The 13,222-nt window shown below is 38.4% G+C and overlaps 2 protein-coding genes across 2 annotated transcripts; both read left to right on the plus strand.

The window, feature by feature from the left end:
• The first annotated feature begins 5,855 nt into the window (after window positions 1-5,855).
• Window positions 5,856-8,901, plus strand: LOC105174307 (phenylalanine ammonia-lyase). The gene is made up of 2 exons (XM_011096360.3): window positions 5,856-6,375; window positions 7,021-8,901. Exons 1-2 carry the CDS (start codon window positions 5,990-5,992, stop codon window positions 8,768-8,770), a joined length of 2,136 nt encoding a protein of 711 aa, XP_011094662.1. The 5' UTR covers window positions 5,856-5,989; the 3' UTR covers window positions 8,771-8,901.
• Window positions 8,902-9,621: 720 nt separating this feature from the next.
• Window positions 9,622-12,548, plus strand: LOC105174309 (3-isopropylmalate dehydrogenase, chloroplastic). Its single transcript, XM_011096365.3, has 7 exons — window positions 9,622-9,858; window positions 10,702-11,022; window positions 11,104-11,265; window positions 11,351-11,425; window positions 11,601-11,710; window positions 11,792-11,864; window positions 11,978-12,548. The coding sequence occupies exons 1-7, from the start codon at window positions 9,679-9,681 to the stop codon at window positions 12,167-12,169; spliced, it is 1,113 nt and encodes a 370-aa protein (XP_011094667.1). The 5' UTR covers window positions 9,622-9,678; the 3' UTR covers window positions 12,170-12,548.
• The last annotated feature ends 674 nt before the right edge of the window (window positions 12,549-13,222 follow it).

A 13,222-nucleotide genomic window follows, 5' to 3' on the forward strand; every position in this document is an offset into this window, starting at 1 on the left:
GTGGAGTGTGTTATCCTAGTGTAATTTACAAGGGACAAGATGTCACTCACTCTAGATTAACTGGTGTAGTAGTTAAGTTTTGCTAGAGAATCGCTGCTTTGAGTTTGAGGTGGTAATCCCCTTTATCATCGTGGCTCTGAACTGAAATAGTTAAACTTGGGCTTGAAGTGAACATCTTAGAGGGAGGCGGAGAGAGGAGACACTCCCAGTTTCTCATGTGGTTCTCTTCTCTACTGTTGAACCTAAGTTCTCCTCAGCGCTCCATCTATGACGCTAATGTTTCTATCTAGGAAGTTTGGTTTACAATTTCATCCATTGGAAAAGGATTCTCTGCATTTATTCACCAAAGATGATAATGGGAAGGGAGTACTAAAGGAGAAACACAGACACACATTTTGGTTTTATTTTCACAAGTCCATTTTTAATTTTATACTACTTAAAGAATATGAGATTATATTTCATATTTTCATTTCTCAGATAAAATTCAATAGAAAAACAAAATAATTTGTTTAAAATTATTGAAAATAAAAAAAAAAATGAGAATAGAAACAAAAGTAAAGAAAGCATATGGTGAGGCAACCTGATATTTCTGGAGTTGTGATAAGTAACCGAGTTTGGTGACGCAATACAAGACGCCCTGCCCTGCAACTCATTTTTATATGATTTAAAATTTTAAATTATTTTCGATGAATTTCTTCCTAAAATGAGAAATTTCAACTTGCCTGTTTTTGATCTTTATCCACCTGACCTGACGTATTATCTCATTGTTTTAAGAATTGCGGAAAAGGAAACTAAGGAAGAGAAATTTCTCCATGATTATTAATTCACCCTCACTTACTTGTTTCTCTCTCTCTCTCCAATCTCACTTTTTAAGTTTGCGGAGTAGAAAAATTCCAGTACGAGGTTTTGAGCTTGATCCTCCTCTGAGGTAAGTGTTCTTCCACTTGAAATTTATTTATATTTCCCTCTTTCAATCTCTTTGGAAATGGAATGCTGCGTCTCTCTCTCTGTCTTTTGGTGTTATAAACAGATAAGAATTATTGAGGTTTTTGTTTTGGGATAATATGGTATCCAGTTACTGAATTGATTTGAAACCCCAAAACAGCAAAAATCAAGAAGAAGGTTAAGCAAACCCTACTCTTTAACTTAATTACTTGCTTATTATTCACCCTTTAAATGCAAAAAGTAACATCATAATTTCATATCCTTCAAAGCAGGAAACGTTTAGTTGTATGAATGGTATTGTTATTTCAGGTTTATTTCTTCGTCTATGGACGCTTATGATCTCTACAAGTGGCAGTCGCAGTGAGAGAAGTTGGTGAATTGGGCAAGACCCAAAATCAGTAAGGAAAAAGTTGTGGCATTAGGAGAATGGAGTACGTGGTGGTGGTGTCATTACCAGTAATCCTCTTCTTCTTGATTACGGCAATTGCATGTTATCTGCTGGGTAGGGCCCGAGGCCGAGAGGAAACCGCCAGACACACTCTTCCTCACTTCTATGGACCTCCACTTTCAGTTGCAGCTCCTCCTCCAGACAAGTAGATGTGTGGGTTATTTCTGTACTACTTCCATAATTACTGTTGTTTGTTGAGTAGTGGGTCTCTATGTATATATGATATGGTCATTAATTGATAAAGCAATTTATGGATGAGTGATTTTGCAAGCTCTAGACTTTAGCGACCAGCAAAAACAAGTACTGACAGTTTGATGGTTAAAGCAGTATGAGAATGAAGAAAAGTAATTTAAAGCAGTAGGATTGAAGTGAGTGAGTGTGTGTTTGAATTTTTCATGTGCAAATAATGGGCGGGGGTGGGGTTTTGTTATTTATAGGCAACCAGCAAGCTACCCCAGTGATTGGGAGGAAGACTACTGGATTGCTGATTGTAGATAGATATGGGTGGTTGTTTCAGGGTATAAGTTCGTCCCGAGTCAGGAGAGGGTCGTTGGCCAAGGTAGAGATGCTTACGATGAGACCCGTGAAAGTATGTCCCACGCCTTTATTTACCACCTCCTTCTACACATTCAACATAAATTCACCACTTCTTCGCTCAAATTAGAGTTTTATGAAATCCGAAATGTAATAAATGTATAGTCAATTAACTCACATTTTTGTTCCATCTCCGAAAATCTAGAGTCATAACCAATTTACAGGCTGGAAAAAGATTGAGATTGGTTTCTAGTAAATTCATTTTTTATGAGTTACAATAAGGCGTCATCCATCAACTATTTATACTACAGCAATAATAACACATTGTGAAATTTCAATTTTATTTTGTTAAAAAAGTTTGAACGAAATAATTGATTTGTGATCGTTGGTCTTAATGTAACGTTACGTCACGCATCATATTCCAAGGCAGTCAAGGATTTGTTTGGTTGCCCATTAGGATTTACCCATTAATACTTAAATGATAGAGCAAGTTGACCAGTTTCTGAAGTGGTTGTGTTTGGCATTTGGAAAAAAGGGCTTATCCACCAACCACCTCAGGATTAGGTGGACCTCCTTCCTCTAATCTTCTCTAACAACCAATTAAACAACTGCAATTAAGATGGATTAGCTTCAGAGTTTTTATAGTACTATGCATTTCGTCCGTATTAATTACTTTTAGAGTTATTAAAACATGATGACGCATATGTATATTAAGGGAGAATGAGTAAGTTACATGGAAAACATGCATTCATGTTATATATTTAATTCAATCAATTTTAAGATACAAATTTTGGATTTGAATGTTGGGTGTTGTGTTTGACCCGAACCTCATATGCAACTAGTCACTAATCAGAATAAATGATTAGTGCAGTGCAGTCTGCATAACTATCCGATACAGAGAGAGCCAAAAGGTGGAATTCGATATGGGAAATGCACTCCAAGACCAAAATGAGTTCAAAGAATAAGAAAATATCCAAATACTTTCAAGATTCATGTATTTTTTAGTAATCTGACGCGATGACCTGATAAAGTAGTTATTGATTTTTCACTTATCCAACAGTCGGACTTGGCCCATACGAATTTTGACACATATATAGGTATAAATATATTGGATCCATTTTACAAGTTTGCAATTAGTACTATAAGATTGAGCTCTAGCAAGATCGTATTGTGTAACATGACCTATAACTCCGAACCCTGATTGAGGTCCATTTCGTATAACCTAATGATTTTTATGTGCGGATCAAGCATTATTAATTTAGTTCAAAATAATTACTCAGATCGTATTTTAAATTATGGTTAGATCAATTTCAAATGATTGAAAATTTCGAGTCAAATCAAAATTTACGAGCTACATAGACATAGTAAGACAAGCTCTAATCATGAAAATATCAAGTCACGTGTAACACAAACGACGATGAGAAAACACGATTTCAATGGAGGAAAAGCGGAGGACCTTTCCTATATATCGTCAATACCGTCCAGAAACAGGGGTGTTTCCACCAATTTTCTTAGATGAGAATGAGATGATCAATGGAAATGGTGCGGAACAGGGCCAGCCCACACAGCACGTGACCACCAGAAGGTGGGGTGGACCTTTTGTCGTATTCACGGCCGGTAGATAAATAATTTCGCCCGGAATTCACGACCGACCCCCTAAACAATGGGAAATTGCAAATTTGCCTCGTATCTTTTGGCTGAAAATCACGAAATGCCCCTCTAATACAATTATTTTTCATAATAGAATCATTTATGCAAAAGGAGCAATTTATATTGATCTTGAGTTTGGTCTATGGAGCTTTCCTGGCGAAGATTGTTTACGAGTCTCTGATCGTTTCAACTATCTTCTGATCCTATAAAATACAAATAAAGTTTAAAATATATTCGATAAATCTCAATAGAATTATAACTCTCAAATACGTAAATTAATAAAGTTGGCTTGAGTAGAAAACTAGTGCAATAAACGTGCAAACAATATTGTACACCTGACCAAGTGTTAGAGTATTTACAGTTCCAGTCCACTTAAACTAGATACATCAAGATGACGTAAACGACTGTAAATCGTTGTATTAAGCGTGCATCGTATGACTAAAATATAAGATGGTGCGTCTGATCAATATTAAATTAAAAATAAAATGAATACGTCATTGTAAGTGATAATTTTATTTAATATTAAACTGAGTAGAATGAAATATATATATATATATATAGATGTAAGTAGTATACAAAATTCCCAATGCTTATAAAGTAGCAAGCAAATATGAAGTTTTTAGTGGGCAATTGCCACAAAATTACGCGGAGATTATCAGTGGGGGGACACGATCACATCCGACTCCATTGACGCGCATTGTAGTCTTGGACTTGTTAGTCAAAAGAACTCCAATTCGGTCATTTCCATGATCCTTCCACTCGATTTTTTTTTTTTTTAAAAAAAACATTATTCTATATAATTTAATTTTCATTCATTTATCTCATGTTTTTCACTTAATTGGGGACATATCTTATATCTGGGATACGGCATATTATTACCATGTTGTTGCTTACGGCGTCAATAACATTAGTGATGGTTGCCATGATTCCAGCAATTACCAGCCATGGTTGAAAATTACAAAGGTTAGGATTGTTAATTTTCTTAGAAACAATTCTGTATGTGGGATCATTGCTGGCACTCATCTTCACAACTCTCATCCCTAATTAGGTAACCCTAATTGCATTAATGATTATGATTATTAGGTAAAGTATATGCTCAACAACTCTTCCAAGTGGAATTATACTAATATCACCATCCCACTAATCATGATTAAGTCTTTAGCTGTCAGCCCACTTAACCAAATTCAAAACCATAAGAGATTTTCAGTTGGAACGTGACGAGTGTATAAAAAAAAATTAAAAACCTTCAAAGATATTGCATTCGAATTTAGATGAATACATGATTTTTTTTTAAAGAAAAACAAAAGAGGAATCATCCTGTTGATTAGGGGAAATTTTAATCCAGAATAGGTTCGGTCGAATTTGAATCAATTATATGACAAGTGCAATGGACTTGTTGTGTGGTTGGTGTACAGTTTAGAGAAAGTGACTAATCACATAATAAAATATGATACACTTATTTTATGATTTATTTGAGTCGAGTAAGAATTTTTAAATTGATTAGTTTCCATCACTCTCCCCAGAAATTATTGGCAGATTTCATAGATTTTCTCTTAAAGTTTAGCAGTTGTTAGATGATATTGACTTGGCTGCACTAGATATGGTCACGTTCAATCTAATCGGCAATCTTTTTTCAAATATTTTATTTTAAATTTATGTTGTATTTTAATATCTTAATTTATAGTGCGTATACGTGTATATAATTAATCTAAAGTAAGTTTCACGAAGATATTTTAAATATTGAAATTATATGTTTAACGTGTAATGAAAAATTAAAATATCAAATTAATTGAGACGTGTATATAATTAATATAAAGTAAGTTTCACGAAGATATTTTAAATATTGAAATTATATGTTTAACGTGTAATAAAAAATTAAAATATCAAATTAATTGAGACGTGTATATAATTAATCTAAAGTAAGTTTCACGAAGATATTTTAAATATTGAAATTATATGTTTAATGTGTAATAAAAAATTAAAATACCAAATTAATTGAGATGAAATAATAATCCAAGTTGTAGGAATCTAGTTCCCACCCACCACACGAACTTTCGGACACGAAATGTGAAAGGAAAAGTCCATCTTACAAATCCCAAACCCACAATTAGCAAATCCGAACCCTTGAATAAACCCAATGGACGGCCAAGATCCATCCTCAACCAACTCCTCATGTTGACCTGTCTGCCACCCCAACTCCTTATTGCCAAAGCCCACCTACCAAAATCCATATACGTAACACATTACCACCCCAACTCTATTTAAAGCCACATATCTTACTAACCACATTTCAACAAGTTCCTCTATAAAAACACACACCCCCCCACAGAGACACGAAGAGAAGAACTCATCAAACTCCTCGATCTCTGCTGATCTTGTGTGTTTGTTTGTTAGGGTGCTCCAGCTTCACCAATGGCACCTTCCCTGGAAAATGATCACCACTCAAACGGCTTCTGCGTGCAGCAGAAAGATCCACTGAACTGGGGGGTGGCGGCGGAGGCGCTCAAGGGGAGCCACCTGGATGAGGTGAAGAAGATGGTGGCGGAGTTCAGGAAGCCGGTGGTGAAGCTCGGAGGAGAGACGCTGACTATATCCCAGGTGGCGGCAATCGCGGCCAGGGATAATGGGGTGGCGGTGGAGCTGGCTGAGGCGGCGAGGGGCGGCGTGAAGGCCAGCAGTGATTGGGTGATGGAGAGCATGAACAAAGGGACAGACAGCTACGGAGTGACAACTGGTTTTGGCGCCACATCGCACCGAAGGACCAAGCAAGGTGGTGCGCTCCAGAAGGAGCTCATCAGGTATACTAATTAACCACATTCCTTTCTCCATCTCCATTTCTTGAAAAAAAACAGAAAGATGTGTAGCCTTCAGCTTGAGCTGTGTTTTTGTTTATAAATCTCATCTAAATCGGAGGGTGGGTGCAGTAAATCTGCAAGAAATTGACACGGTTTTTATATAGGACATACGACTTTAAATTAATACCGAAATTATTTAGGGTGAGAATATGGGTGGTTGGTGGTAAGCTTTATTATATTGCAATTCATGTTATATATGTATATGAAATTTGATAAAATAATAATAATAATTACAATAAAAGATTCAACCGGTGAGGGGTTGGCTAAATTTCCGAACTTGGAAGCAACTTTTATTTGGATAACAACTGTTTGAAAAATCTTTTAGGAAACTGTGTGGAGCCACCCGAGTACGGTGTCTCTTATAACTATATATATTTGATAAATTTATATTTAAAGAGAGGCGTAGACGACTACCAGATTGATTATTTGTTAGTTTCTTAAGTAAAGACAAACAATTTGGGACAAATTGAAATGAGTTCATACTTTCTGGACAGAAGGGGTATAATTCAACTACTATTACAACAGGAGAATTTACCTTAACAACCGCTTCAAATAAATTTGTCTGATAACGAAAAGTAACTGTAACAGGTTCTTGAATGCTGGAATCTTCGGGAACGCGACCGAATCTTGCCACACTCTGCCCCACTCAGCGACAAGAGCAGCAATGCTCGTTAGGATCAACACCCTCCTCCAAGGATACTCCGGCATCCGGTTTGAGATCTTGGAAGCAATCACCAAATTCCTTAACCACAACATCACCCCATGCTTGCCGCTTCGTGGCACCATCACCGCCTCCGGCGACCTCGTCCCCTTATCCTACATTGCCGGGCTATTGACTGGCCGCCCCAACTCCAAGGCCGTCGGACCCAATGGCGAAGCCCTTAACGCCGATGAAGCCTTCAAGCTTGCCGGTGTCCATGGAGGATTCTTCGAGCTGCAGCCTAAGGAAGGCCTTGCGCTTGTCAATGGCACAGCTGTTGGCTCTGGGTTGGCCTCCATTGCACTTTATGAGGCCAACGTTCTTGCTGTGTTGTCTGAAGTTATGTCTGCTGTTTTTGCTGAAGTTATGAATGGAAAGCCTGAGTTCACCGATCACTTGACGCACAAGTTGAAGCACCATCCGGGTCAAATCGAGGCTGCTGCTATAATGGAACACATTCTTGATGGCAGCTCGTATGTGAAGGCTGCTCAGAAGTTGCATGAGATGGATCCGTTGCAGAAACCGAAGCAAGATAGATATGCTCTTCGAACATCGCCCCAGTGGCTCGGACCTCAAATTGAAGTCATCCGCACCGCAACTAAGATGATCGAGAGGGAGATTAACTCGGTGAACGACAACCCCTTGATTGATGTATCGAGGAACAAGGCGCTGCATGGTGGCAACTTCCAGGGGACACCGATTGGTGTGTCGATGGACAACGCAAGACTGGCGATCGCATCTATTGGAAAGTTGATGTTTGCCCAATTTTCTGAACTGGTAAATGATTTCTACAACAATGGGTTGCCATCAAACCTTTCTGGAGGGAGGGATCCAAGCTTGGACTATGGCTTCAAGGGCGCTGAAATTGCCATGGCTTCATACTGTTCGGAACTCCAGTTCTTGGCAAATCCTGTAACGAACCATGTCCAAAGTGCCGAGCAGCACAATCAAGATGTAAACTCGTTGGGTCTGATCTCTTCGAGAAAAACAATTGAGGCTTTGGATATCCTGAAGCTCATGTCGTCCACCTACCTGATTGCACTGTGCCAGGCCATTGATTTGAGGCACTTGGAAGAGAACCTGAGACTTGCAGTCAAGAATACTGTCAGCCAAGTGGCTAAGAGAACTCTAACAATGGGTGTCAATGGGGAGCTTCATCCATCAAGATTCTGCGAGAAGGATTTGCTCCGTGTAGTGGACCGCGAATACGTTTTTGCATACATTGATGATCCTTGCAGCGCAACCTACCCGTTGATGCAGAAACTGAGGCAAGTCTTGGTGGATCATGCACTGAAAAACGGTGACGGTGAGAAGAGCTTGAGCACGTCAATATTCCAAAAGATTGAAGCTTTTGAGGACGAACTCAAGGCCCTCTTGCCTAAAGAAGTTGAGAGTGCAAGAATCGCCCTGGAGAGTGGAAATCCAGCAATCGCTAACCGTATCACAGAATGCAGATCGTACCCATTGTACAAGTTCATTAGAGAGGAACTGGGGACCAACTTCTTGACAGGAGAAAAGGTGACGTCTCCGGGCGAGGAGTGCGACAAGGTGTTCACAGCATTGAGCAAGGGGCTAATTGTTGATCCATTGTTGAAATGCCTTGATGGTTGGAACGGTGCACCACTTCCAATCTGTTAGTTCAACAACTATTTATGTTTTTCATTTGTGTTTATGGTACTTAAGGCCTTTGTTGTATGTTATCTTCCTTGATGTAATATTGCTGCTTTCCCATCCATCCAAGGTGAAATAATATGTAGAGATTGCTGAAATTCTCGGGCATTTTAGCTTTAGCGTACATAATTTCCTTTTCTATAAGTTGATAATTCGTTCGAAATAAATCAATCATGGAGCAAGTGTAATATATTTATCATGGAATTAGTTAATTTTTCTAAATTCTACACTAATTACACAACAAATATATTGTACTTGTTATAAAATTAATTTACGTCTAATCAAACTTTATTTAAATTAAAATTTCCGTACCGTATATGGAACAATGATGAGGGTTCATAAGTATTGACTATATGAAATTAACATCAATTCCAGAAAAGATCATTTCTCTCTTTAATGAACTGGATCTTTAGAGTTCTTTAAACTCACCTAATTCCAACATTTAATGACCATACAGAACAAATCTCGTACGTTCAGTGCATGTCGTCCTTATCGTTGAATTGCTCTACAGAACATGTTTAACCTTTGAAATTATCTAACTCTAATTTAAACATTGTAGGCCCAATTAAAGACCAAAAGTTAATCTGGGCCTGATCAAGCATTTCAGCCCAATTTTCCATCCAGGCCGTGACTTTAAGGCCCCAACGTATTTTTTTTACAAAAAACATTATTGATTATGTTCTTCGGTAGAAGTAAAAGGACATGACTGCCCGTGAACTGGACACGTGGGCCGCCCCTACTGGTCATAATAAAGCCGCTGACTTTTCCCTCTCAATTGCTCAGAAGGCGACGTAAAAACACCATCAACTGTCTACTTAAAGCAATAATTCAATCAAACTCGTACAACTTTTGAAGATTTAAAGAATCGGTGTTAAATGGCGTTGCAAATCGTTAGACGAATCGTTCATAGCCGGACCAATGGAATCTCCTCCTCCAGGTACCCTCGCTTCTTCGATCGTTGCTTCTCATCGCCCGCGTCCGGCTCCAATCTCATACGCGCCACTCTCTTCCCCGGAGACGGAATCGGCCCTGAGATCGCTGAATCTGTCAAACAGGTACGAGAATAGGCTCCGTAGTCAATTCTATATATGTATGTATATATATATATATATATAGATAGATAGATATGTATTCCAATGCATTTTTATTTATGTTTTGGTTGAATTGATGTGCGCGATGAAATTACGTGACTTTGGGCTCTTGGAAATGCTAGTAACAGAGTTATCAAGTCATGAATTTATTTCAGTTTAGATGATTTGTTTCTGTCGTGGTTCTATGTAGCTTCTTGTTGATGATCAATTAATTGGTGACGGATGGATAAGGACTGGAAAAACTGTGTGTTTCTGTTCTTCAATTTGCTTCTGTCCTTTGTAGCTGGTTTAACCCTCCGTCTTTGAATGATGACAAAGGTGAATGCTTCTGATGTAATTGGTTGGCTGAGAAAACACTGAAACGAGGGAGTAGTTGATCCCCTCAGAGATGGTTTATATATTACCAATAATTCTGTCAGTTTACCATGACATAAATACACACTGTTTTGCTTGATGATGCTATGTTAATTGCTTATAATGTGCAAAGCATATTCTAAGCCGAAAATTGAACATTGTAAGCAGAGTGGAGCTGACTATTACAAGACAAGAGAATTTCTTCCTGTATAGGTTATGTTGGAACTGGCCACACAAAAGCGTAAAAGTGTGAGAGCTATATATACAATGACAAGTTATCCTCTTTTTCTGTAGTCAATGTAGGTGTTTGGAAGTAGTAGATGGCTTCATATTAGCATGGTCTTTTGAGACAATTAAAGTGGTGCTCATTGTTCTGGCTTTCTGTCTCGCTGAAGATTTTCTTGACAAATGAAGTTTTTGAAGTAACAAGTTCTTATATTTGATACAATCTAGGTATTTAGAGCTGCTGATGTGCCAATTGAATGGGAAGAACACTTTGTTGGGAAGGAAGTAGATCCTAGAACCCAGAGTTTTCTAACATGGGAAAGCCTAGAATCTGTCAGAAGAAACAAAGTAGGTCTGAAAGGACCCATGGCTACACCAATTGGGAAAGGTCATCGTTCTCTTAACCTCACTTTGAGGAAGGAGCTCAATCTTTATGCCAATGTTAGACCTTGTTACAGCTTACCAGGATACAAAACTAAATATGATGATGTAGATCTCATCACCATTCGTGAAAACACAGAAGGGGAATATAGTGGACTTGAACATCAAGTAAGTCATGCAAAAGGTATGCATGTCATCATTAAGGCCTCTTTTGTTGCGAATTTGATCGAGTCCCTTTTATTTCTCTAGGTGGTGAGGGGTGTTGTTGAAAGTCTCAAGATCATTACACGTCAAGCAAGTCTTAGAGTTGCAGAGTATGCCTTTCACTATGCTAAGGCCCATGGACGAGAAAGAGTATCTGCAATACACAAAGCAAATATCATGCAGAAAACTGATGGTCTTTTCCTTAAGGTATTCCTCTATGCATATACTGTCATTTGCTCTTTATTTGAGCATTTTCATCCAATTAAAGTTAAACTTCTCCTTCATCTTGCAGTGTTGTCGTGAGGTTGCAGAAAAGTACCCAGAGATAGTATATGAAGAAGTTGTGATCGACAATTGCTGTATGATGGTATGAAAGAGTGTCTTTTATACTTAAAGGATTTTTTTGTACAAGCTGATATAAACTGAAAAGCTCTGGAGCTCCTATTTTCATTAATATAGCACTGGTCGAGAAGCTGCATTCACAGGCTTCACCAAATCAAATAGATGGTATAAGTTAAATGTTTCATTTTTTCCATGTACAGCTTGTGAAGAATCCATCACTATTTGATGTCCTAGTGATGCCCAATCTTTACGGTGACATAATCAGTGACCTTTGTGCTGGTTTGATTGGAGGCTTGGGCTTAACTCCAAGGTATATCAAACTTTTATCTGGTACTTTAAAGGATGTCAGTCCACTGCAAAAGTATTCTGACTTGATTGATCCTTCCTACAGCTGCAATATTGGAGAGGGAGGTATTGCTCTTGCTGAGGCTGTACATGGTTCTGCTCCTGATATTGCTGGAAAGGTTCGCAACCAACCAAATTTAAATTTGTGATCTTGTTCATCTTTTTCTGCATGAGGTTTCGAGCCATAAAATCTGTTTTTAGCAATCATCTAATCACAGTTGAATTGGTGTAGAATTTGGCAAATCCAACTGCTTTGCTTCTGAGTTCCGTCAGTATGTTGCGCCATTTGGATCTTCATGATAAAGCTGACAGAATCCAGGACGCTGTCTTGAACACAATTGCAGAAGGCAAGTACAGAACGGGCGATCTTGGCGGTAAAGCAACGACTACCGACTTCACCAAGGCAATCTGCGATCACCTCTGAGCAGCCCTACGTCAAATGATCATCTGATTTTTGCATCATCAGTTCGACGTGAAGTCGTTTCCTGCAGTGTTTCTTTCAACACAATCACCAATTATTTTGATGACTTCTAGAGAGGATCTTCCAGCAATGTTGCCCGGAGAATGCGAATAAGACAGGGGGTCTTGTTCATGAAATTGTCGCAAAATGTCCTTAATTCAAAGCAAGAAAATGAAAAGCAATGCGATTTTTATATTTGCTCGTCTCCCTCAATGCAAGAAAACAACATCTTTGCTGTATTTCAGACTCGTGTCAGTTATAGAAGCTTCGCTGTCTTCTACTGACTTGTATATTGCTTCAACAAACAGGTCATGGAAATTGCATTTTTAGCCTGTTGTTTGCACTAGCTTGTGTGTGTGTTGGGAGAAGAAAGGAATAGAATAAAAGCAGAGAAACTGTGGATGCAATCAGTTGGCGCCCCCCGTTTCTCAAATAGGCAATAGGCTTCTGATGTCATAATTGATTCCTCAGACGAATTTCCATGAATCAGTTTAATGATAATTATAAGTCTTTGATACCTCCAAAATCCATTTTCAGGACATAATTGTGCAGTTCGTAGGTGTCATACATTGAATTTGCAAAAGCTAAAATCTCAATTCATCACAACAATGAATGAGGTTATGAGTTTGTGTGCGGCATCTTATAATAGGGTCAAATTGTGAAGTAGCAAAAGTCGTCGAATACTATGATTGGAAACTTTGTTTGGTAGTTGGGTATGTAGCACTCAACATCCACAGTCCACAATCCCCATGCCCCCAAACACACGCAAACCAAATGCACACACTAAACTAAACTAATAGTAATACTTACCCAACCAAACAACAAAAAGACAAACCAAATTTTAATACACGAGTGATCCAACACCAAGAGTGGATTGGATTTTACTTCAGGGGGTTGTTTTCAGTTAGCCTGTTGTTTTCCTACCTACCAATATACACTATCAACCAACCCCTCCCCTCTTGTCTAAAAACCTCCCTTCCCCTCCCCTTCCTCTCTTTTTCTACTTCCATCTACAAA

Source organism: Sesamum indicum, linkage group LG11 (genome assembly GCF_026168435.1).
Source record: "Sesamum indicum cultivar Baizhima isolate 11 linkage group LG11, ASM2616843v1, whole genome shotgun sequence".
Lineage (NCBI taxonomy): Eukaryota > Viridiplantae > Streptophyta > Magnoliopsida > Lamiales > Pedaliaceae > Sesamum > Sesamum indicum.